We start from the raw sequence: 22,528 nt of genomic DNA, 5'->3' as shown, positions 1-22,528 counted from the left end.
TGATATAAAATTGCAGTTTTCAGGTGACATATTATTACCTGCTCCTGTACATTGCACTAGTATATAGGACACATCTGTCCATGTTAATTTATTTTGATACAACTATTAAAGCAGTGTATTGCCTGTATTGATTGGCTATATTCATATGACCACATTGTTTATTTCACTGACTCTCTTACAACACAAAAATTCAAAGTAGTTGCGTTTTTCACAGCAAGTTCAGTAAGTCTTAATAAAATCTAACACCGCTTCAACTTTTTCTAATGCTAAAACAAATTAAATGGTAATAGCTTGGACACCACAGTGTGTAACATGTAGTTTGTGGCCTGCGTGAATAATACAATCCCCTTAAAAGTGCACATTAGTGTCAGGAACAGTATTAATCACATGAAAGGCATACTTTTAAAATAAACCAGTTTCTTATGATATGTAGTCTTATTTTATTTTCAAAGTGGCCTTCTTTTCTTGAATTAGATGTTTTAAGTGTTAAGAAAAAGGCTGTCAGTGGCAAGTTTTGTGCACTGAAGGAAGCAGGAAATGCCCAGTTCCAGGGACTCACAGCCACTGCCAAGGGGACAGTCTCACCCAGGTGCTGGAGCTCTGCCCAAGCCAGTTCCCATCCTTTTTCAGCACTGAACACTAATCTTGCAAACTCTACTGAACCAGTTCTTAGTTGTAGGAAATTGCTTCTGTGAAAGGTATAAATGAATGAAGACTTTTCATACTGGAAAAGAAACTTTTTGCACACCTCATCATTATCTCGAGCTTAAGTGTGGCTTCACCTGTATTTGTTATACAGCATACTGGATTCAACAAGCAAGGACGCTCCAGAGGCTTTGTGACATGGACACTTAGGTAAAGAAACATGTCACTTTTATTCTGGTATTTGCCCACAAAGTTCATTTGAATTTGTTTTCAAGACAAAGGAATAGTGAAGTATTAGCCAGAATCATTAGCTACATATTTTTCAACAAAGTGTGCAGAATTAAAATAGAGTGTTTGTCCAGTGTCACATGAAAACTGTTCTCATGTTGTACACCCCCAAAGGAACATCTTTCAATCTCCCATTTCTAAATCTTATCTGAAAATCCCAGAAAGGCTAATTAAAATCATTTATAGAGCTGTGCTAAATAAGGAAGACAAAGCTGGAGTGAATACTCCATACTGGGTGGGGTTGATTTAAAACCTGAGTACAAATCGGAGCTGCTGTATCTGCCCCTCCCACCATCACCAGCCTGCCCAGCCTCTGGCCTCAAAGATTGTAGAATTTTAAGGATTATTTCTTTAGTTACAACGTCTCTTTGTTATAACTGAACATTGATACAGTCAATTTATTTTATGACAAAACTGCGGTCTGTTCAGAAATAAGGTGGAGGAACAGAACAGCAAGAAGTCCAGGAGAAAACAAACAAACAAAAATAAAAACCAACCCAACAAACAAAAACAAACCAGGAACTTTCATTAAGAAAACAGCAGCTTAATCCTGTTTTGAAGTGGGTAGAAGTAATCCAGAGATTAACGCAAAGATTCCATAACAGAAACCTCAAATGCTACCAAAACCAGCTTGTTTCCATTCTGAATCTCTGTTTTTATTTGTAAAGACTGGCATTACAATTGAAAAGGACTCAAAATGGAGTGATGTACACATCATTGGTGTTTCATGATGCAACCGATGGAGTCCCTGAATGGATATTGCTTCAGCTTTGCTTTTAAAAAATAATTTAACAAGAAAATCTTCAACTCCACTATCAATCACAGGTGGCAGAAATGAAAGAAAAAGAAATTAAACCAAACCTACTGTCAAATTCGTAACATATACATTGTTGGCTGATGACATTTGTTCCGGATGTACAATAAAGCCCACAACACTTTATTACTATGGATATAATTATCGCGAATGTTTTTTCATGTTGATCAACTTGCTTCTGAAGGTTGTTTTTTTGATTGTTTTAAACTTGCATAATAAACATGCAATGAAACATTTCTTGTTAAAGTGTTTTTTGCAGTTGTCTTGTTTTCATACAAAGACTTCATAAAGTTGCAGTGTTGTATCAGAGCATTACCAAAACAAGAGCAAAAGCTAAAGAGGAAGGTAAACGTGAAATGAATTTGATGAGAATAACCTAACCTTGTCCTGAGACACTCCAGTCACTTGAAAAGATGTGCACAATCAAATCCCTTCCTCCCAAACCCACCAAAACCACAAAATAAATAGTAACTTGAAAGAAAGAGAAGACAAAGGAAAAAAAAGATGTCATCATGCGCTCATCTTCTGCATAGCTCAACCCACATATAGTAAGGCACTATTTCCCCACAACGTAGTGTCCACAACAATCTTTTACAGTGCTCTGCGAACTACATATAGTTCCTTCCAGGATGATGAAATAAACAGATTGAATGAGTGTTGCTACCATGCCACCCCATGTGAGATCTTATAGACAAGGGCATCATCTGGCAGTTTCAGAAATAAGCTGTCTCGATTCTCTTCTTATGTGTGCATGTTATGTATAGGGATATCTTTTGTGTGTGCAAGTGGTTGGTTTGTTTTCCAAAGTTGCTGTTATTTTTCACTGTTTTGTACTCCAGTGTTCTCAAAGCAAATACACAAGAAAATAAAAGTGCAGTTGGGTCATTAAAAACATAGCTTTGGTGCTCCAAAAAGCACACAGCTTTGGGGATTTAAGAAATCTGATAGACATTCCCAGAAGAGCTGGGAAACACATGAACATATTTTCATCTAGAAATCCTCATCTCTGTTTAGTTGAGCTGGTCTTCATATTGTTTTCGGAAGCAATCACCAGCAGGGAAAAACTCCCAGCACCGTTCTTGATACATTTTCCATACATAGGATTCCTGAAAAAAACCACAATTTAAATAGTTTAATGTGATTCAATGAGAAAGCACCAACCACCACTTTTTTTTCCTCCTCTATTTATATACTGCTGCTGATTTTTTTCATTCTGTATATATCAGGTTGTTACATATCAATCTACAAAATAATGTTAACGATTTTTATCAGTTTAGAGTAACTTCTAGATTTTTGTCGCCTAGTCAAAAAGCAGCAGAGAAACACACAGAGAGAACCAGGTAGTTTAGTTCTTATTGCACATCCAGGAGCACTGTAAAGCTCAATTAAAGCTGGTCACAAGACAAATGCCAGGGTAAACAGAATATTTTTTGTCATAGAAATTTGACTGAATTTCTGCATCAGTCATTTCAAAGCATGTCTACACACAAATAAATAAAATAAAATGGCCTTTAATGATATTTCTTAGTAGAGCAATATTTTCTGAATCAGTGGTGGTGTTTTTTGTTTTTTTTCTGATTATTTGTTCAGGTAAGGATCCGTCTCTAGGTAGTCTGAAGAATAGTAAAGGATATGTCAGTTTATTTTTATTTTGATCACAGCACTTAAATGTGCTTTTTATTATATAAATGCCATGGTAGAAAGGATATGTGTTACACAAGTTATTTAGTACGAAGTACTCTCAATTTTCAATTTATCAGCTAATGGTATCAAAACTGAATAGTTAGCAGAAATCCAGCTTCAATGAATATAGTAGGACATACTCTATGCCAAGAAAAACAGACTTTTTAAAAAAAATCTCATTTAATATTAAATTCTCAAATGACAAATGGTTGTTCAAAAACAGCAAAACAAATACATAAAATCTGATACTGGAAAAGGCTCTGAAGATTTATGCAAATAAGATCATTATAATTGCCCAGTAAATACATCAGAGTTCAGAAAGAGTAAGCTACATAGATTTATGGCAAATCACCCCTCTGACACAAATCTATATGGCTACATATATGATGGACTTCAGGGGTTTTGTTTTCTCATCTGCAACATGGGAACATTTGTCTAGCCTTCTGCAAGACTATCACTAGAAAAAACAGTAGTCTGTAAGTTTGACACTTTCTTTTACTGACTTTAAGTATACTTAAAGGAAGTTGAAGGAAGAACCAGAAGTTTGAAAGGACAGCAGCAAAAAAGAAACCTCCAGGGAAAACTGCTCTCACAGGTTTCATTTTAAATCTATGCACAAGGTCTTTCCAAGATTGTAACCATAGAAGATTATATATAGAAAATTATCAGGGACAAAGACTATTAAAAAAGAATCCACAGGAAGAAACGAAGAGTGCTGCTTTCACAGGATGCTTAAATGTTTTGTTTCTCATTATATTTGTTTGTACTCTGTATTTGTATTTTGTAGAAGTAACAATTTAAGAATAACAAGTCAGATAACAAAATAGGAAATGAAAGTACTACAGAATTGATAATCTAATATTAAGCTAGCAAAGGCCTAAGAATTGTTTAGAAGAATGAGAATTAAGTTACATACCATATATAGGGAGCTGTTAATTAGAATACTCTAAGTTTTGCCAAGCCTGAATGATTTTTATTTTAGAATCAGTCTTATATAATACCTGTTTACATTCATACAGTTGCTCAACCTACCTGTCCTGTATGCTCTGTTTCATCTTTGTTAATAAGATACATCAGAAAAAACCTACAAGCAAAGAAACAGTTATTATTAATACAATACGTGGAAACATTAGGCAACCCGCAGAGGGATGGATATTCTTCAGCATGTTGTTTATAGTGATAATGCTGTTCATGGATTTACAACTACTAGAGCTCTATTTATGGTAATATTCCCAGACACACTAAATTTACTTTCCTGAAACTGCTGACATTCACTCATTGTTCAATTAATACTATGCTAAACTGCAAGAGATTGTTTGATTTACAGTAAATAACAACTCAGTTTAACTGAAGATATTCTAAGCTTTCTAATCTGAAAATTATAATAAACATTTTCTTGCCCATCAACATCAACTTGGAAGTAGACAGAGAATAACCATTGGAACTGCTTTTACCCTCTCCTCACAAATAATAAGTGAAGATTATTAAGTGATTTCTCTTTTTGAAATTATAGGTTAGGGATATTTCACTAGTGCATGTAACTGAAGATCAACATACATAAAACAGAACTTGTAATTTTAAAAACATATTAGTTTTTGGGTTTGAGATCTCTGCTCATCACTAGGTGATGATTTCAAAATTTCACTCATAATAGTATTCTCTCCAATAACATGTAAAAATATAAAATATGAACAGACATAAAAATATAAAAAAATATTTTCTTAGCATGATGTGCTTAGGATAAGTATGCTACAGTATTTCTGTAGTAATTTGTGAGCAGAAAAATGCCATACGATGGTGTTTTAAAATATATTTTGTTTGCACAACCAGTTTTTCAGGTGGAAGTTCTTCACAGAGATGTTTGGTTTACAGTCTCATTATTTTGTGCATATACACTGCTAGCTTATAGACCCAAAGTTTATTTCTTTGTACTGACAGCACTGGCAAAAAAATGTGTTTGGCACTAGATTTTTGTATGTATTTGACAGGAGAGGAATAGTATGATACAGCAATTGTGGACCTGATATACGGTTTTATTTCCAGATTTAAAAAGAGAGCGCGTAGTGGTCACTGATGCTCTGCGTGGATTTTCCAAAGGTGGACTTGATGCCCTTGATCTGATCCCTCCCCTCTCTAGCTCCTCGTTCCAGTTCTCCTACTTCCCTTTGTCTCAGGATCTCTCGGTCAGCCTCAGCACCCCACCTAAAATATTTTGTCCAACGTAAACTTTTCCTCTTTTGCCATACTCCTTTGCTTGTGCACTGTCTCTAGCAATCTCCAGGACAGGTCATACTGTAACTTACACAACACATTCAATTTTATACCACCTCCACAGCCACATACTAAGTTCCTGGTTTGTATCTTCTAGCTCACACAAACTTGGTGTGTCACAACCAAGCTGGAATCAGGGTAATAAAGTGTGTTCATTCCCTGGTCCCATCACTACTGAATTATATATTCAGACAACATGAGTGTACATCAAAGCGAAACAGTACTGACTGCTACAAGAGAGCCAAACAGGTACTTGCAAAGGCTGCAAGGGTCACAAGATAGTGAGTTCATTTTTCCTGTACTCACAAATAATTGGCCAAGTTGTGCTCCTGAAGTGTGTGTGTTTCAAAGCCATGGGGCACTGTATCAAAGTAGTCATTTCCTATTCCACAGATAAAGCACTTTGTCTGAAAGAAAGAATACAGAGCACTTCAACACTATATATAACCCTGTCTCCCTTTCAGAAAGGCCAATAAAAAAGGAACAATTTTCTTGAAAATGGCAATGCATCATGTATAATATGTACTGAACAAAAAGGTTTTTCTTTTAATGACTGGGCCTGGATACCACAGCCAAAATACTTCAATAGAATTTAACGGCCATCAGAATAAAATTAAAAAATCTTTGCCAGTTGTAAATGAACAGGCATCAGGAGAAAGAACGGCATACAATGGTCAAAGTTGATTTTTCCTTTAACGTTGTAAGTAGCACTTACTGTAATATATGGCAATATTTACCTCAATGCCTGTTGTGCTTGTAGAGCTGAAACTGAATGTGCTCAAAGTTTAGATTAAAAAACACAGTAAGTATGCAACAATTTTTTGAGTCCTTACAGTCATATTTAAATGACAGAACAGAAAGTCATGAAGTACAGGTTACCTTCACACATAGATTAACCAAAAAAATCTATATCTGAGATTAAGTGTAACATGACAGTTTTAACACTTATTGTTAGAAACCTCTAGTCTGTAGCTACGGACATGTAATTCATTATGATATACAGAGATGTACAAGGATTTTTCTTACAAAAATGAAGATAGAGGGACTAGTCTAAACTTTAAAAAGCCATGAAAAAATAAGTTGTCAGGCTTTTTGTCTGAATTTTTGTTAACTTATCACTGCCAGCAAAAAACTGGCCACACTTGATCTGCAGGTATCAAAAAAATCCATACTAGGAACTGGCAAACAAATTCAAAATATGCTTAGAGCAGAATATCAGTTTAGACAACCTGGCTTCATGTCCCATGTAAAGAGACATGCAAGATAGCAGGGAGCATCTGTCAAAGCTTAGCACACCTCTTTCACAGGAAGCAGCAAAGTGTGATAAACACTATTCAGAACCTGAATGCTAGCAGAGTTTTCATAAAATTGTCTAAAAATAACTTTACTGGGTACTAACAGAACTACTTATGTAAGTTGTTATATTTTAATAGATATAGAAAAAGTAAATTAAAAATATCTCAGTTGTTATTTCCATCTAATGAACTGAGATGTGAGAGTAGAATCTCATCTGGGACAATGTATGATATTGAACCATGTACAAAACTGTATTTTCATCTTAGCTTAAAAAAAACTCTGCACTAGCCAGATCATATTGAAAACAGATATTCATGCAACATGAAAAGTGGGTATGGTTCAGCAATTACATATTCTTACCTCCATGTCTTCCTTAACTTGCTCTTGTTGATCTCTTAACTCACCAAAAGCATCAATAATTAAACCTAAGATTTAAGTTAAAATAATAGATAATATTAAAGAACTGTAACAAAGAATACTAAAAGAGAAGTCAATATACAGTCCAAAGACCACAAAACCACCTCAACATGTGAAGAAAAATGAGCAAGTCAAAGAAAAATGGCTACACATAACACGGCTGGCAGCACCATTTGGAATTGTAAAATGGGACAAGCAGACTTCTGTTTTACTCTCAGTTTAGTACATGAAGACACGTACAGTTTTACAGTGATGGAAGTTTTACTATGGAAAGAATACTACTGCACTTTTAACAGAGCTCAGGCAATATCACATGGCCCGGAGCTCTGTGTGTCCTCTATCATTATGATTGTCATGTAGTACAAGGCACCACTATCAGAGCTCTGAATAAGTAAAGGGTAATTTCAGGAAGATATAGAAAGAAAAGAAAGACCACCAGAGGTTCCAAGTCTCAGATTATAAATTCTTTATGATTCTCCCTTCACTTACCCCAATACAAATAAGGACTAACTTACTGACACTACTGTACTGTAAAACTGATGAATACCAGATGAGAATTATACTGAAAGCTTGACAGCTAAGGCCTCTAACTCTTCAGCCACACACAAAATGAAGAAACAAACAGTAGGAGATACGCCATTTCAGCCGTATTTTAGTATCCTCCCCAAGCCCTTTAAACAACTTGTTGCTTCAGTAAGAGTTATAAACAATTTACCAAAAGCTCAGAGTCACGTTCTAAACTTCCTTGCAGGAAGTGAGAAAGCATCCTTGGTATTGGTAAAATCATCACAAGTTAGCTGTTAGCTGACAGAAAGCAATAGCTATCGCTATTTATAAAAGCAACTGAACCTAGCAAAAATCATTACACATTTTTCCAAAATCAAGAATATACTTCTGTTAAGTTGTGCAAAATTTAATCAAATATGATCTTCTGGGCATTCTTGACAATCTTTTGAAGGTATAATACATAAACAGATAGGGCTTTTAAGTACTATAGGTAACAACATTAAACAGCATTAATTCAAATGTAATAGAAAAAACACTGACTTCCCAAAATTCAGTATCCGCTATCCAAATTACAACAGCAAGGCACACAATCAGTCTAATAGTTTCACTCAGATTCAGAAGCTAACCTGATAGTAGCTGACTTTCCATTGTCATGAACCAGGATACATTAATACTAAAGCTGTTTCATACCAAGAACCTTTCTTTACTCTGACATTGTTCAGGTAAGCAAGCATCACACCAAACAGAGGTTTTAAGTAAGAAAAGATTAAGCCTCTTAAAGCTACATTCCAATTTTCACATCACTACCACCAAATCTGAAGATCTGCCAGACAGTCAAGAACATTAGATGCTGGCAAGTGAAATACCGACCAGCACCTGCTCCTGATTCTGTCCACAGAAGCTCATAAAGTGTGGGTTATGCTGAAAGATAATTTTAAGGTATGCCACAAGATTTCTAATCACTTCTCTTGCTGATTGTTTACAGGCTTTTAGAAAGGGCAGTGAGAAGGCAGAAACTGTAGCGACACCAGTAACTGCACAGCAAAGAAGTTTTCTTGTTTCCACTGATGCAGTTGGACCCTGTTGATTTTACAGAGACTAGAAAGAACAGCATATGGATAAAAGCCAGCTGGGTGTGATTTACAGTATAAATGTGTTCTTCATGATGTGCCTTGGTGTCCTTGTTGAATCTTAGGTGCATGATTACCACAGCACTAAGACACAGTACTGCTAAATTACGCTTTCAGTCTCACCATGAGTTACTAATATATACCTTGAATAATTGCAAGCAGGATGACAATCACAAAGAAGAAGAAGGTGATATCAAAGATAATCCGATAGATTTCATATTCATCTCCTGCTGGATCCTCTATTTCATCCCCAATGCCTCCACCTGCACGTACTCCAACGTACATGTGAAACATGTAGCACTAGAAAACAGAGAGCAAAGGAGTACAAAGTTCATCTGCAGCTAAAAGTAAAAACATCCATTGTTTCAAATTCAGTAACTGGCAGAACTGCTCTATGGTCTAGCATTTACACTATATCAAGTTATCTTTTTCTCCTCTTTGAGGTTATGTGCAGTTCTGAGGGGGCAGAAGCTACTGTATTTCACATTCTGTAATTATGTAGCAGTTCAAGAAAAAAGTGAATGGCTTTCCCTATCTTTGGTGTTTCAAATAAAAGTTAAAAAAAAAGCCTTTGAGAATGTTTGTGTGGAGAACAGGATAATGATTGGAAAAGTCTGAGACTAATACTGTGAAATTATGATCTGAAAAGTGGTATAATAGGTCTCTCAGTATAGATACGTGGGATGCTTATAATGTAAACTTTCCAGTTTATCATGATATAATTTAATAGAAAATGAACGATTATGTCACTCTCAGAGTTCTGGAGTTCTTTAAGTGGATTTGCAAGGTTCTCACTCCCTATGAAAAAGTTGTGATGACAATAAGAATAACTAACTCCTAAAACCTAACCATACAAAAACCCCACTATTTTATTTCTACACCACTATTTTATTTCTACACCACAAAATCCCTTATGTAAGAAATTGCTATAGTAACATACAATGGCTGAAAAATGAAACCATTTTTAGATATAGTTTTTATTTCACTATTTCACTATTGAAAGTCAATCATTACTTGAGTGAATGTAATATTATCTATAAAGTTTTAAAAGTTATTTTTATCTTTCTAAAAATAAAGATATATTCCCTTTAAAAAAAAAAATAAAATAAAATCACATTGCAAGTCTTACTGTTTTGTGAGACAACCCTGATTTTATAGCTTATCACATTATTCTAACTCATTCCTGTACAATATTATAGCCTCTTTTGTAAGTGTATTAATGGCAACTCATCTTAGAAATTCTTTGTGATTTAAGCTCTACCTACCATCCGCAACTGCAAAGCCTGTCACTGTCTTAGTAAGTACAAAATAATTTTCAGTTGTTCTGAGCACAGAAGAAATTTCAGTAACAGAATCACCAATTGGAGTTAACCATGGCAATTCATACTATGGGAAACTGAGGGATTTCCAAGCTTAAACAAGCATTTCAGTACCTAAATTACTTATGAAAACCCTTGCCTATAACTGACCCTCCTGAATGGCCTGTAGAACTTCAGGATTCAGAAGTGCTGCCCATTACAGACTCAGCTCAGCTTCACAGCTTGTAGTTGTTTCTCATTTTTTTTGAGAAACTATAACAAAGAATACCATCCCATTTCTTCTATTAATTTACAGATGTGTTTGCTTAACATACACAGGGTCTATCTAGTTGTTAGGGATGTTAATTATATTTGTTCTTTTGCCTTCAAGTATAGTCTTTCCTGTTACTGGCTAATGATACAACTGTATGAATACGAATTACAAGAAGGTCAGGAAAAATGTAACAGTTTAAGAAAAAAATCCAGAAAGCAAAATAGCACTTACTGTTAGCATATCATCACATTTCATGTCTGGCATATCACCATCTTCACTCTTGTTGTAGAACTTGCGGAAAAAATTGAATGCCACAACTGTATACAAGTATACAACTACTGCCAGCAATCCCACTGTTAGGACAAGCTGGAAGAAAAGATTATAGAGTGGATATAACACCATCACAGAATTACACTATATAGTTTTCTTTGCAAAAACAAAAGGTAACAAGTAATCTAATAGGTACTAACAGAAGGAAAACTTTTTTTTTTTTCCTATCTCTGCATGACTTTGTAATATTTGATAATATATCCGCATATTTTCATGCAAAGAATTTTCATTTCACCTGCAAGAAATACCACACTGCTCATCTGAAGCAAAATATTGCCTTGAGCTTTCTGAAAAGCAGCTGGAAATGAGCAGAAATATCCTGCAAATTGATATTTCACTGGCATAGCTGCGAGACCTAAAAAGTTCCTTATCATAAATAACGCTATTTTGCTAAAACTTCAGGGCTCCTTTTAAAACATAGAATGCTTCACTTCTTTTCATGTGCAGACTGTTTTTTTTTTCACTTTTTTGTTCTTTTAAGAAATCAGAATTAAGAATTTGAGAAATTCTGTTCCTTAAGGGGCAAAGAATGCAGTTATGTCAATTTCTGTAACTTCACAAGATACAATTTTTGTTCCACAAGTGAAACCTAAGTTTGCCACATGCATTAAAAAAAATAACAGTTTCTCTAGGTGAGTTCATGGTTAATAGCCTTCTACATGTCATATGCTTCACTAGCTATTTTTAAATATAATATGTGTCCATTTAAATGCTTATTACTTCGTAAAAAATGTTGACAAGGACAGTGCATTTGAAGGCACAGTTAAATCAATCACCCTTTGCATTTATAAAAAAATCATTGCTAAAGATAAATTTCAAAATGGTACTTGCCACCAGACTTTTAAAGCACCTATGTTATATAAAGTTCCATCTTACTACAACAGCACCTAAGTATACACAACAGAGAAGACCTTTATGTTATTATTCCCAGCCCACTTGAATTAGAATCATATTAGCTGCCTTGCTGGAGTATCTCCTAAGCAGAACAAGGATGGCTTTTTTATAATGAAAAATTGTTTATAAAGGTACTTTGAACTAGAAAGGCCATCAGAATCGAGGAACACTAAATCTCATGTTACATTAAATGCCATTTCTACAACAGATCACAGTGGATAAAAATCCTTAGTTACTTTCTTTACTTAAATTAGACATGCATTTTTTGTTTTGTTTTGTTTAAGAAAAGTTCACTTATTATCAAAGAGCTAAGCTTCCCTAACAGAAAGAGTAACTGGGACTCAACTGGACCTTTTTTCAGATAAATCTTGAAGAAATTTTAAACAACAACTTTATGACATGGTTTCTCCTAAGAAATAGAAACAGTCACACATCCTGGTCCTGTTTTCTTATGCTTATAAATCCCACTGACTCAAGTTCTGAACTTGAAGATGAAAGAACAATTCAGTCGGCAATCTGCAGAGCAGGTGAATTAAGACATGAGGTGATCTTTTCCATGTACTCCTTAAGTAAAAGCATGAAAAAGATCTGACAGTTAATACCTGTTTGCCATTGTGAGTCACTGATGACAGGATAGTTCGTAATGTCTTGAATCCCATCGCAATATCAAGGAGATGAGCAGCAAAGAAAAAATTGTTGTAATGGCCAAGGACTGACATGGTCATGTACCAAGCTAGGTAAAGGAAAGACTAACAGAAAAAAGAAGTATATCACAAAAGATGATAACTCATGGCTATTATCTTCAACTTAATTCAAAACACTAAAGAAAGGTAGAAATTGCTTGAGTATGCCTTTCTTTAAATAGAAAACTTTTTTTTCCTCATAGAATTTGCTAGAAGTCTTTAAGAATTTTCTCTTTGTGCAAAAGTATTAAATCAGCAAATACAGAGTTCACAAGAAATTGCCAAAATTGACGTCCTAAATTTTAATCTGTACAAACTGATTTTGAAATTGCTAAACTTTTATTTGTTCATGATTGTAATATAAAAAGATTTTCAGATTTAAATGTGGTATTTTTTATGGCTTTCTGAATAATTATATTAAAATATTAAAGCCCTAAGCTGGTTAATGACAAAAGGAAAGCAACAAAAGCAATTCTATAATTAATTCAAACTACTAAATCTACTACTTAAACATTATTTAGGTAGTTTACTGTCTGTTACTACAAATGTTAATTTCATCTTTTCCTCTATCATTTAATTTTCATTGGACTTAAAACAAATACGTTGTAATAAAAGAAATTACAGTCCCTCCCTTAGGAATAACATAATCCTGAACAAACTCTAACTCTACAGATCACGTTGTCTGTGGACCTGGAGATTTACTGTTCCACTCTTCCTGACTACAGTCAGATTACACTTTCATTCTCCGGCAGTTTTAGTTCCAAAACTGTTTGTTTCCCAATCACTTTTTCCACTTGTAAAATAAGCTGATTAGGCAAGCAATAATCATAAGACTCTTAATAATCATATGATGACTTACTTCTTAAACTGCAAGGTATTTTAACAGTCAGTCCTTCTTATCAATCTTTCTTTAAATTTTGTTTTTAAAGACTCATTTTTTCAAATTATTAAAATCATCAGCCTTATTCTGTGTCACATCCTATTATCAGTTTCCGTGATACAAAATTTTAGCAATGCCACATACATTAACTATGCCAAGATGACTGTGCTCCAGGAAGATTCAAGTGTTCGTAAAGTTTATGAATAATATGAGAAATGACAGTTAGAATTTCTATAGTCAGTTTTCTAATTCAGAAATATCAGAAGGGGGTAGGAATTGATGGAAGTTCTGTAGACTAATACATATGTAACTGGGAAAAGATTCTGAAAATGCCATTTTCAGCTTCCAAGATTTTCTTCATCTATTAAGTAAATTAAATATAATCCAAAATTTTTCATACCTTCCTTTGAAGCACTTTGAGTTAACAAATGTATATTGCTTTTTAGAAAGTGAATATATACATACACATATATACATACAATGATAAACTTACGTTATCAGTGAAAACAACTCCTAATTTCCACATCTGATACTTAACATCAATGGAATTTAGCCTGTAAAAATAAACAAATAAATTGAATTTTATATCAAAACACAACAGGAAAATATACAACACAATCTATAGGAAGTGTATTGTTACATAAACATGGGAGGAAACAGCTCATCTATTTCTGTAAAAGCTGAAATACATCAGAACCTTGTTTAAATTCACACTTTTACTCTGTAAAGACTTGTCCAAAAAAAACCAGAAAAACAAATTAATAAGTACTAGTTTGGATTCATCAGACCTCATGTTGATTGTTTTCTACAATGTAATCATATACAAGTGAAATGAACTGTCTTTATAATCCATGGAAAAGAAGAGAATTTTATTATTATTATTATTATTTTAATAAATGCAACCCATCTAAGCCTAATGTTGCTATCAAAAAAGGTCAGAGAATTTGCACATCAAAATGCCAATTCTTTACCATCAGTTGTGATAGCATACCTTGGGTGATATAATTAGAGGACATTAAAGACAAAGTGAGGTGAAACAAATCTCAGAGCTTGTGTCCTTTGCTTTTCCCACTGAAATCAGGAAAAAATGTGAATGAAAGAGAAATGTATACTAAAAGCTTTTGCAGAAAAGCACCTGGGGCTCTTGGTGGACTGCAAGTTGAGCATAACCCAGCAGTGTACCCTCACTGTAAAGAAGGCCAGGGGTACCCTGAGCTGCACAAGAAGCAGCGTTGCCAGCAGACAGAGGGTGGTGACTCTTTCCTTGTACCTCAACCCTGGTAAGGCCACACCTGAAGTACTGGGTCCACATCTGGGTTCCCAGTTTCTTCCAAAGTTTTTATTGCTTCTCACTTCACAAACTTTTATGTTGTAGAGGCTACTGTTGTTAACTTTTTTCTCCAAATTTTTCCCTTATATTTCTTTAATTAATATCCTTAGATATTAATTCTCCTCTTACTCTATCAACACAAATAAATATCTCAGCTTCAGGCTACATTTTTTGCACTAGAATAAAACCCATTAATTTGCTTGAAGGATTTTTTTTTTCCTCTACGGAGAAGTGATACAACTAACTTAGCAAACAAGTTGTATACCATTTTTATTTTTAACCGTAATTGTCCTCTCTATTTTTTTAACTTTTTCTTTTTGGAAAGGTTTGGATCATCTGTATCACACAGACACAAAAAAATTCCAAACTTGGATACCAATTCAGGAACAAATATAAATAAAAGCACGAAAAATGTCATCTGTCCTACTTTTATCCTTAGAATATGAGTGAATTCAGTGTTTCTGAAAGAGAAAAGCTGCTGAAAATTACTAAACAAGTAGAAATAATGCTGACAGATGTCATATACCTACCATATACAAAAGCAGGTAGTACTTTTCTGCTAGATGTTCATATGGAATTACCCGAGGCCTCATATGGCATACCCTGGTCTGTCCAGGTCTGATTTTTTCCAAAATTCTCACTTTTATACAGTTAGTGGCCCTGGCTATACAAGTAATAGTTTTATTTGAATATTAAATTCCCAAGGAATATTTTACTATCAAAATACCAAATTCCTGCTTGTGTTATATGCAACAGCATTTATTCTTTAATATAACCAAAACCTACCATTTTTACACATAAAACTAAAAGGCAAAGGACTGAAATTGAGCCTCCTGTATGATAGCATAAACACTACATGTATATATGTGGAGCTACTATAATTGAAAAAAAAAAAAAAAAAAAAAAAATTTAGATCAAGACCTCTACTCCAAATAGTCTACAGCCCATTATAATTACAACCTCATTTTTCCTTCTGAAGTGTATTAGTCTACTTGAACAAAAAGGGAAAAGCAGAAGAGATGTAGAAGTTTGTTAATTTATGAAAGATTTGACCCTTACCTTACAAAAGATGGATATTAAAGGTCCATCTTTACAAAATCATCCCTTGCCTCAAGGCAATTCTCATCTACTAGTGGTCCCACTGTCTACCTCATATGAATATAAACCTTGCAAACCCATTGACAAAATGTTGCTTTTAAAGAAAGTGATCAACAAACACTTATATTAGAATCTCTGTAGTATTAACAGTCCATCTGTTAAAATATAGTCTAACTATTTGGATATATTTTTTTACAACACACAACTCAAAAAAACATTTTTTGCAGTGCTTTACAAAAACTGAGGATGTCCCATGTCTAAGAAGGGAAATTAATGCAATTACTCTGAATATCTTGGGGCTTTTCTTCAGGTCTGTCTCTCAGATGATAGGCAAATACAGTTTAGGGAAAACAAATTATAAAAATATGTTAAAACCAATCATCCAACTTCCTAGATATTGCTGGTAACTATCAGTTACACTTATTCCATAATTTCTTTATAATCAGAATACATAGTACCAATTTTACCCATTTCTTCCAGCTGAGTTGAACTGAGAGAAGTAAGAAGAGGAGTTTCCAGCCCAGTTATCATGACACTATCAAAACACTGCACTAGCAGCTGTGCACAAAATACTCATACATAAAAAACAATCGAGTCTTGCATATATGTTGGCTATAATAAAATAAATTCACTATACAATTCTATTTAAGAATCAGTTTATCTATATAGCTATACATAAGAGTTACAAAAAAAATTCTAAGCTGACTGATAAACTGGGAAAGCTTGATTTTAACTTACAAAATATCCCCAAAGAATCCACAAACAAACCAGAAGCAAATGCTTACACAGCAGATAAGGAGCTATCCTTCTTTGGTTTCTTCTTTTCTCGAGCATCACTAAAATCAAGAGCAGCTTTGTCCATTCCTAGTAACTCACTGATCCTGTCACGGCCATAGAACTCGCCATATTTATCCATGACCTAAAGTAAGGAGGAATATTCAAGAGAATCAGTTGGGTAGACCAGCTGGTTTTTAGCCTGGTTTCTGAGGGCAAGAGGTTTAATGTCCATGATCTTTTTTATCTGTTTGCTTCCATCTGTCTATCATATCAGTCAAAGTATTCTTTAGACAGGTTGACATAAAACTGTTATGAAGCAAAAGAGCTGCTAGTATTTTAAAAGATGTTTCCAAAAGTGTGATTCACAACTGGTATTAAATGGTATGAAGGAGGAGTAAATCTGATCCAATAACATAAACACCCTTTTTTCAATTGTGACCAAATGCATTAGGAAGATTATTCTTGTTGTATGCTATGGCACATACATAACACTTTCTAAGAGCAAGCTGAGAAAACATTTAACATACGTCCCTAAGAAATGTACTTAAACAGTTTCTGCTTATGGGGGGCTGGTTTTGAGAGAGAGAGATTTTAGGTTATGTGATAAAAGCTCATCTGCACACTCACAAAGCAGCACAGAGATACAACATCTGGGAGAGAGTTCAAAGAACAACATGCCCAGCTACCTCCAGATGGGTCACAGAAGCCACCAACCCATTAAAGGCCCACCTTCTCAACCCCAGAGAAGCACAGGTGCACAATGGCAGGCAGGAACCAAAATTACAGACTCCCAAGGAATGGACACCCTGCCTGGTCCCTCCCAGGATTATCCCAGGAGAGCCTCAGCCCCAGTGTCCAGGTGTGAAACCCATCAAGATAAGTCACTGGGAGTAAGTCTCTAGATCATGTTTCAGAATACGAGAGTTACTGCCAAAGGATGTGGGATACATTACAGGATGGCAAAGCAAAAGCATCTGGGAATTGCACAGAACCTACTACTGGATGTTATCAGGAAGAAGAAAAGGTGGGAAAAGGTGATTTAGGTGATTTGGAGAGGAACAAGTTGGGGGAAACACAGTGGGAAAGGACAAAAAGGGCCAGATAGATATATATAGTTTGCTGGTCAGTACAGACTATGCCCTGTACCTAAACATTTCAATCTGTTCCATTTTATTATTAAATTCCTTTCTAACCCTCTTGTGGGTGAGGAAATTTATTCTGTGTCTTGTATGTGAATATATAGATACACACAGACAAAGCAATTTACACATGTTGAAATACACATACAAGCGTACACAGAAATTGTCCACAAAACTTCATGAATGTATTTGAATTCCTATTTCATACAAGCTGTACGTAGAATCAGTTTGAAAGAATAATTATTCAAACCACAAAAAAGTAGTCATAAGCATGAGAAGAGTAAGGGATTGTGTATTTTAAATGGTAAATAAGGAAACCTACACCAAATCAAATATATGTTTTAAAAATGTGTAGTATGCATTTCTTCCAACATGAAAAAAAAAAAATGTATTAAAACTTTAACTTCATATATATTTTTAAAAATAAAACTTACCTTTCTTTTCACAAATTTGTCCCAATAGTTGTTTGGAAAAGACCTGAAAAACACAGATAAACAAGATTGCATTTTAGACAGTCATGAGGAGATGCAGTAGTCAGTAAGACATCATTAAAATTACATACTGATTTTGTTTCTAAGAGGCTCTTTGTTGTTGCTATCACCAGCTAGTCATTTGTGAAGTCACTGGAATGAAAATTGCCAAATAGTGTTCAACTCCTACCATGTTAACATGGCTGAGAAAGAGCAGCAGAGCCTGCAGACAGGGTTCTAAACCAGTGGGATCACACAGTCCCACCAGGCAGAGACTCAGGACTTTACACGTGTTCCCAAAGGAGACACTAAAAGGTTCAAACCACAGTTCACTTGAACTGAAAGCAATATGCAGTCATCACTTTGCTTGTCAAAAGAAATTCATATTATTTCATTTATTCTATGAAACAGAATTAGTTGTAAAGTAAAAACCTAGCAATGAGGATTAAAAGTAAGAGTAAACAGTTGCCTGAAATGTTATGTATATCCTTGTTAGAAATATATCCCGCACAATTGTTTATTTCAGACAAGCTTGTGGAAACTGAAGAAGAATTCTTTGCAAAGCTATAAAGAGACAGAGTAGGTAAAAACTCACTGTGTGTTGATTACAAGTCTATCCCACTGTCCTTTAATATCATCTTCTGATGGCTGTTCAGTTATATACAGCCCATCAAATTCCAATTTCCTTGCCACTTCCTTTTCTCTCTTAAAAATAACCAGTGGAACCTGCAGTTGAAAAGAATATTAGGAATTATTTAAAAACGGCTGGCATGTCTGAAAGTTTTTAAGGAAAGCTGGTTGATATGAAAATTAAGTATGAAAACTGAACAAAGCAAAAATAGTATTTAAAAAAATTCAGAGATTTGACAGTTGCCCAGAATACACCATGAAGATATTGATGAACAAGAACTAGATCATTCAGAATCTTATAGCTATAATTACCACAGAGTGAAAAAAACATGGCCAAAACCCTTGAAAAGGCATCCTTCAAATAAAAATAGTTCTTCAGTGCTAGGGAACCATTAGAGCTAGTCAAGTGAGAGTTAAAATAAAAATATTTTTTAAATCCTTAGAAATTCCAGTTCAAAAATATTGATTTGGCATCACACTTCTGGATTGCATTTTGATACCCAGAGGTGTTTGAAGTTCCTACAACTCATTCTCATTTTCTGGAGGGCAATGAAAACTACATTCTGAGAAGGCAGATGTAACTAGTGGTCCCAGCACAGTAGATTTTTCTTTGGAATTATTTCACAGGTCTCCAAAATTCACTCACCCTGCAAGGCTTACTGTGTTACTACTGGTCAAGACTAGACATAAGTATACTGAAATAAAAATAACAAAAATTAGACTACTCAAGCAACATGGTGATTGTATTAGATACAATAGCAATTAGTTCTAATCTTATTTCCAGACAGTTAAGTGAGAAAAAATTTAGTGGATTTCATGTGGACCAATCTCCAGAAGCAAGCATATTACAAACAGACCTGCAGTTATCAAGATTTTTAATGTGAAAGCAGTATATCTCCAAAAGCAGAGACAGAAACCATATTTCGTCTTTTCTTCAGGGTTTCAGAATGGGAAAGAAGGCAATTCATTATGGCAAATGATGATAATAATGTCTTTCCCTTTTAGTCAGAGAATTAATGCCATTGGAAAAAATGATGTGGGAAAGTAGCATGAAAAGTCACGGTGTGAAAAAAGCTGAGGTGGGAGAAGAGGACACCTCAGAAGCCAGAATTGTAAGCTTTCATGCTGTATGCTAACCAGTGAAACAGGAAAATGTGGTTTAGTGTTTATTGACCTGCAGAGACACTTAAGAGAGAGATGAAAATCAATCACTTAATACAGTAGTATGGTGAACATTTGCCTTAACTACAAATGCAGGTTGTGTCTTTTGGGCATGGAAAGAGTATTGTCCATTAAAAGAGGAAAAGTAAGGTATCAAGAACCACATAAAAGCTTAATAAAGACATAATAATTCTAAGGACAAATAAGCAGCCACACTGGGTCGTAGTACTAAATTAAATGGACCTTTCCTACCTTGCACTTTGGCCTATAGTTTTTGCATGGGAAGAGTGTAAAAACAGGAAAAGTATATTCCAGATATACTCCTCCCAGCTCCAGAGATTTATGGCATTTGGTCTTCCTAAACCAAATAAGCATTTTGCCAATAAAGGTGGCATCTTTATTTCTTACATTCCTAACCGAAATCTTCTGCAAGAAATTCCTTTAAAAGCTTAACTTTCTGCCAAAACACACCCAGCAGAGTATATATGAGTGGCAGGGATTGTCTATAGCCACAACACATAATAGGGGTAGCCTGAAGTGCTGCAGGCTTTCCAAATGACCCAGCGAACAGATTGGTAATGCCGACTCTGTAATCTAACTTTCCCTGGCCAAGTGTGTTCACAGCTTAGCTTTGACAGTCCCAAGCAGCTTCTGACACTGGTTACTGTTGTAATTGTCTGTCTGACGTGACAAGGGTGTGAATGCTGACCCTATGACCCAGTGTCAGTTGAGCAAATTTGTCTCTAGCCTGTAATTTCATGAATTGACAGATCACCTAACACACAATTTCTGTATAGGTTGCACTAACAGAAGTGTTTCTTTACATAGGCTCTTAACCTGCTTCAGCAAAGTTGTTATAACTGTGTTGCAATTTACACCACTCGATAGATAAAGAAGTTGGGAGGTAGAAGAAAAAAAACCCACTGTTCAGTTTCTCTTACTTTCAAACAGTAATACCCTATGATGCAGAAGAATGAGATGACTGTGTGTAGGATGGCCAGAATCCGCAGTGTGGGCTCCATGTAGCCACTGCTTTCTTCTAGGACATAATGCACCGCAATGACCCTCTGGTTGTCGCTTTCCAGGCTGTCCAACTTGGTACTTTCATCAGCAGATACCACAGGAATGTCCTTTTCTTCTGTTACAGCAGAGGTGGAGACCTGTTTAAATCACTTAATCTTAATATTGGAGCTGTATTCTTTGACAGGACTTTTAACATTGCTACAAGCTAGTGGTATAACTGAAAACAATCATACCCAGTACAATATAATTGCGAGGAAATAATTTTTTGTATCAAAACGTTCACAGAGAATACCTCACAGAGACCCTTTCATCTTATTACTCCAATCTGTTACAGTGTACGTTTTCTTTTTTTTTTTTTTTTCCCCCCACATTCTGTCCATGATAACAAAATTGGGCCATGCTGAATTTATCATCTCAAATTCAAGAAAGGGCATAGCTCTTTTGGAAGAAGCCCAGTCAACTCCTGACATTCCCATGTAGCTTTCAGCAGCAGCGCTTTGCCAGAAACTACTTTGAGCCTGAAGGCTTGAGTTGTATTAATAATACTAAAAGTCTTGATGAGGAAGATCAGGGATATCCTAGGTATGTTAAGTTGATGTGACTTCTTCCTGCTGTACACACTGTCTCAGGGGAGCATGATGGCACAAGAAAACATCTCAGCTGGCGTCTGTTAGTTTAAGTTGCCAGAGGAGGTTTGGTTTGGCTGAGAGGCTGTATTGTGGAATGGAGCATCAGAGGCACGGGTATACATTACAGTCTGCTGCTTCTGCTGCAGCACAGAACTTTATAAATAGCTATTTGTGTGCTGAAAGTCTATTATAACTTCACACAAATGCTTTAGCTCTCATGGTGTTACATCTCTGAAATGGCAGTATGAAGCAGGAATTTAATCTGTAAGGCTAGGCAGTTTTAATGTAGCAGACTATCTACAAAACCTGAACGTTTTTCAGTATACAACTTGAAAAGTAACCTCTTGACAAGTTTACCTTATAGAAAAGCAGGATGAAGTTGATGGCAAAAGCAACAAACAATGCCAACATCCTCATGTTATAAAAGTTTCTAGCAAAATAGTTCTGTAAATAGAAAGAGAGTATAAATACACTTTGCCTAGTAACGATACCGTAATCAATATTGGGTTGTTGCATGGTGGTGTTTTTTATTTGTTTTTGTTTTCCCTATAGAGCTTTATAATAGCATTATAAATAGAAAAAAAGAAAAAAAAAAACAAACACTTTGAGTGATGTACAAATTCTCTCCTACTCCATATATGCAATAATTGATAAAGGACCTTCTGTTTCTCTCCATGCAAAAAGGGATTAAGGACTTCTAATTGCCTCAAATATTCTCCATTATCTTCTCAATACACTTACAGGCAACACAGAGACATCACAGTGTAATAATAATGCAAAGAGTAAAACAGAAATCTCCATCTTCCCTGTGCCTTAATACTAATGCATGTGCATTTTACAACCTGGCAAATTGTTACTTTT

The 22,528-nt window shown here is 35.0% G+C and overlaps 1 protein-coding gene across 1 annotated transcript in view; it reads right to left on the bottom strand.

Moving 5' to 3' along the window:
- Window positions 1-2,757: 2,757 nt before the first annotated feature.
- RYR2 (ryanodine receptor 2) overlaps window positions 2,758-22,528 on the bottom strand; it is a gene marked incomplete at both ends in the record, with an annotated part of 394,128 nt that continues 374,357 nt past the window's right edge. The window contains 13 exons of the mRNA XM_080342351.1: window positions 2,758-2,853; window positions 4,463-4,514; window positions 6,008-6,108; window positions 7,358-7,422; window positions 9,195-9,351; window positions 10,855-10,989; window positions 12,450-12,596; window positions 13,904-13,964; window positions 16,624-16,757; window positions 18,189-18,231; window positions 18,820-18,950; window positions 20,957-21,175; window positions 22,025-22,111. Coding sequence (XP_080198477.1) covers window positions 2,758-2,853; window positions 4,463-4,514; window positions 6,008-6,108; window positions 7,358-7,422; window positions 9,195-9,351; window positions 10,855-10,989; window positions 12,450-12,596; window positions 13,904-13,964; window positions 16,624-16,757; window positions 18,189-18,231; window positions 18,820-18,950; window positions 20,957-21,175; window positions 22,025-22,111 — 1,428 coding nt within the window. The remainder of the gene's footprint in view (window positions 2,854-4,462; window positions 4,515-6,007; window positions 6,109-7,357; window positions 7,423-9,194; window positions 9,352-10,854; window positions 10,990-12,449; window positions 12,597-13,903; window positions 13,965-16,623; window positions 16,758-18,188; window positions 18,232-18,819; window positions 18,951-20,956; window positions 21,176-22,024; window positions 22,112-22,528) is intronic.

The sequence above is a fragment of the Nesoenas mayeri genome (assembly GCF_963082525.1).
Source record: "Nesoenas mayeri genome assembly, chromosome: 3".
Taxonomy (NCBI): Eukaryota; Metazoa; Chordata; class Aves; order Columbiformes; family Columbidae; genus Nesoenas; species Nesoenas mayeri.
This window is presented reverse-complemented; position numbering and strand designations above follow the sequence as displayed.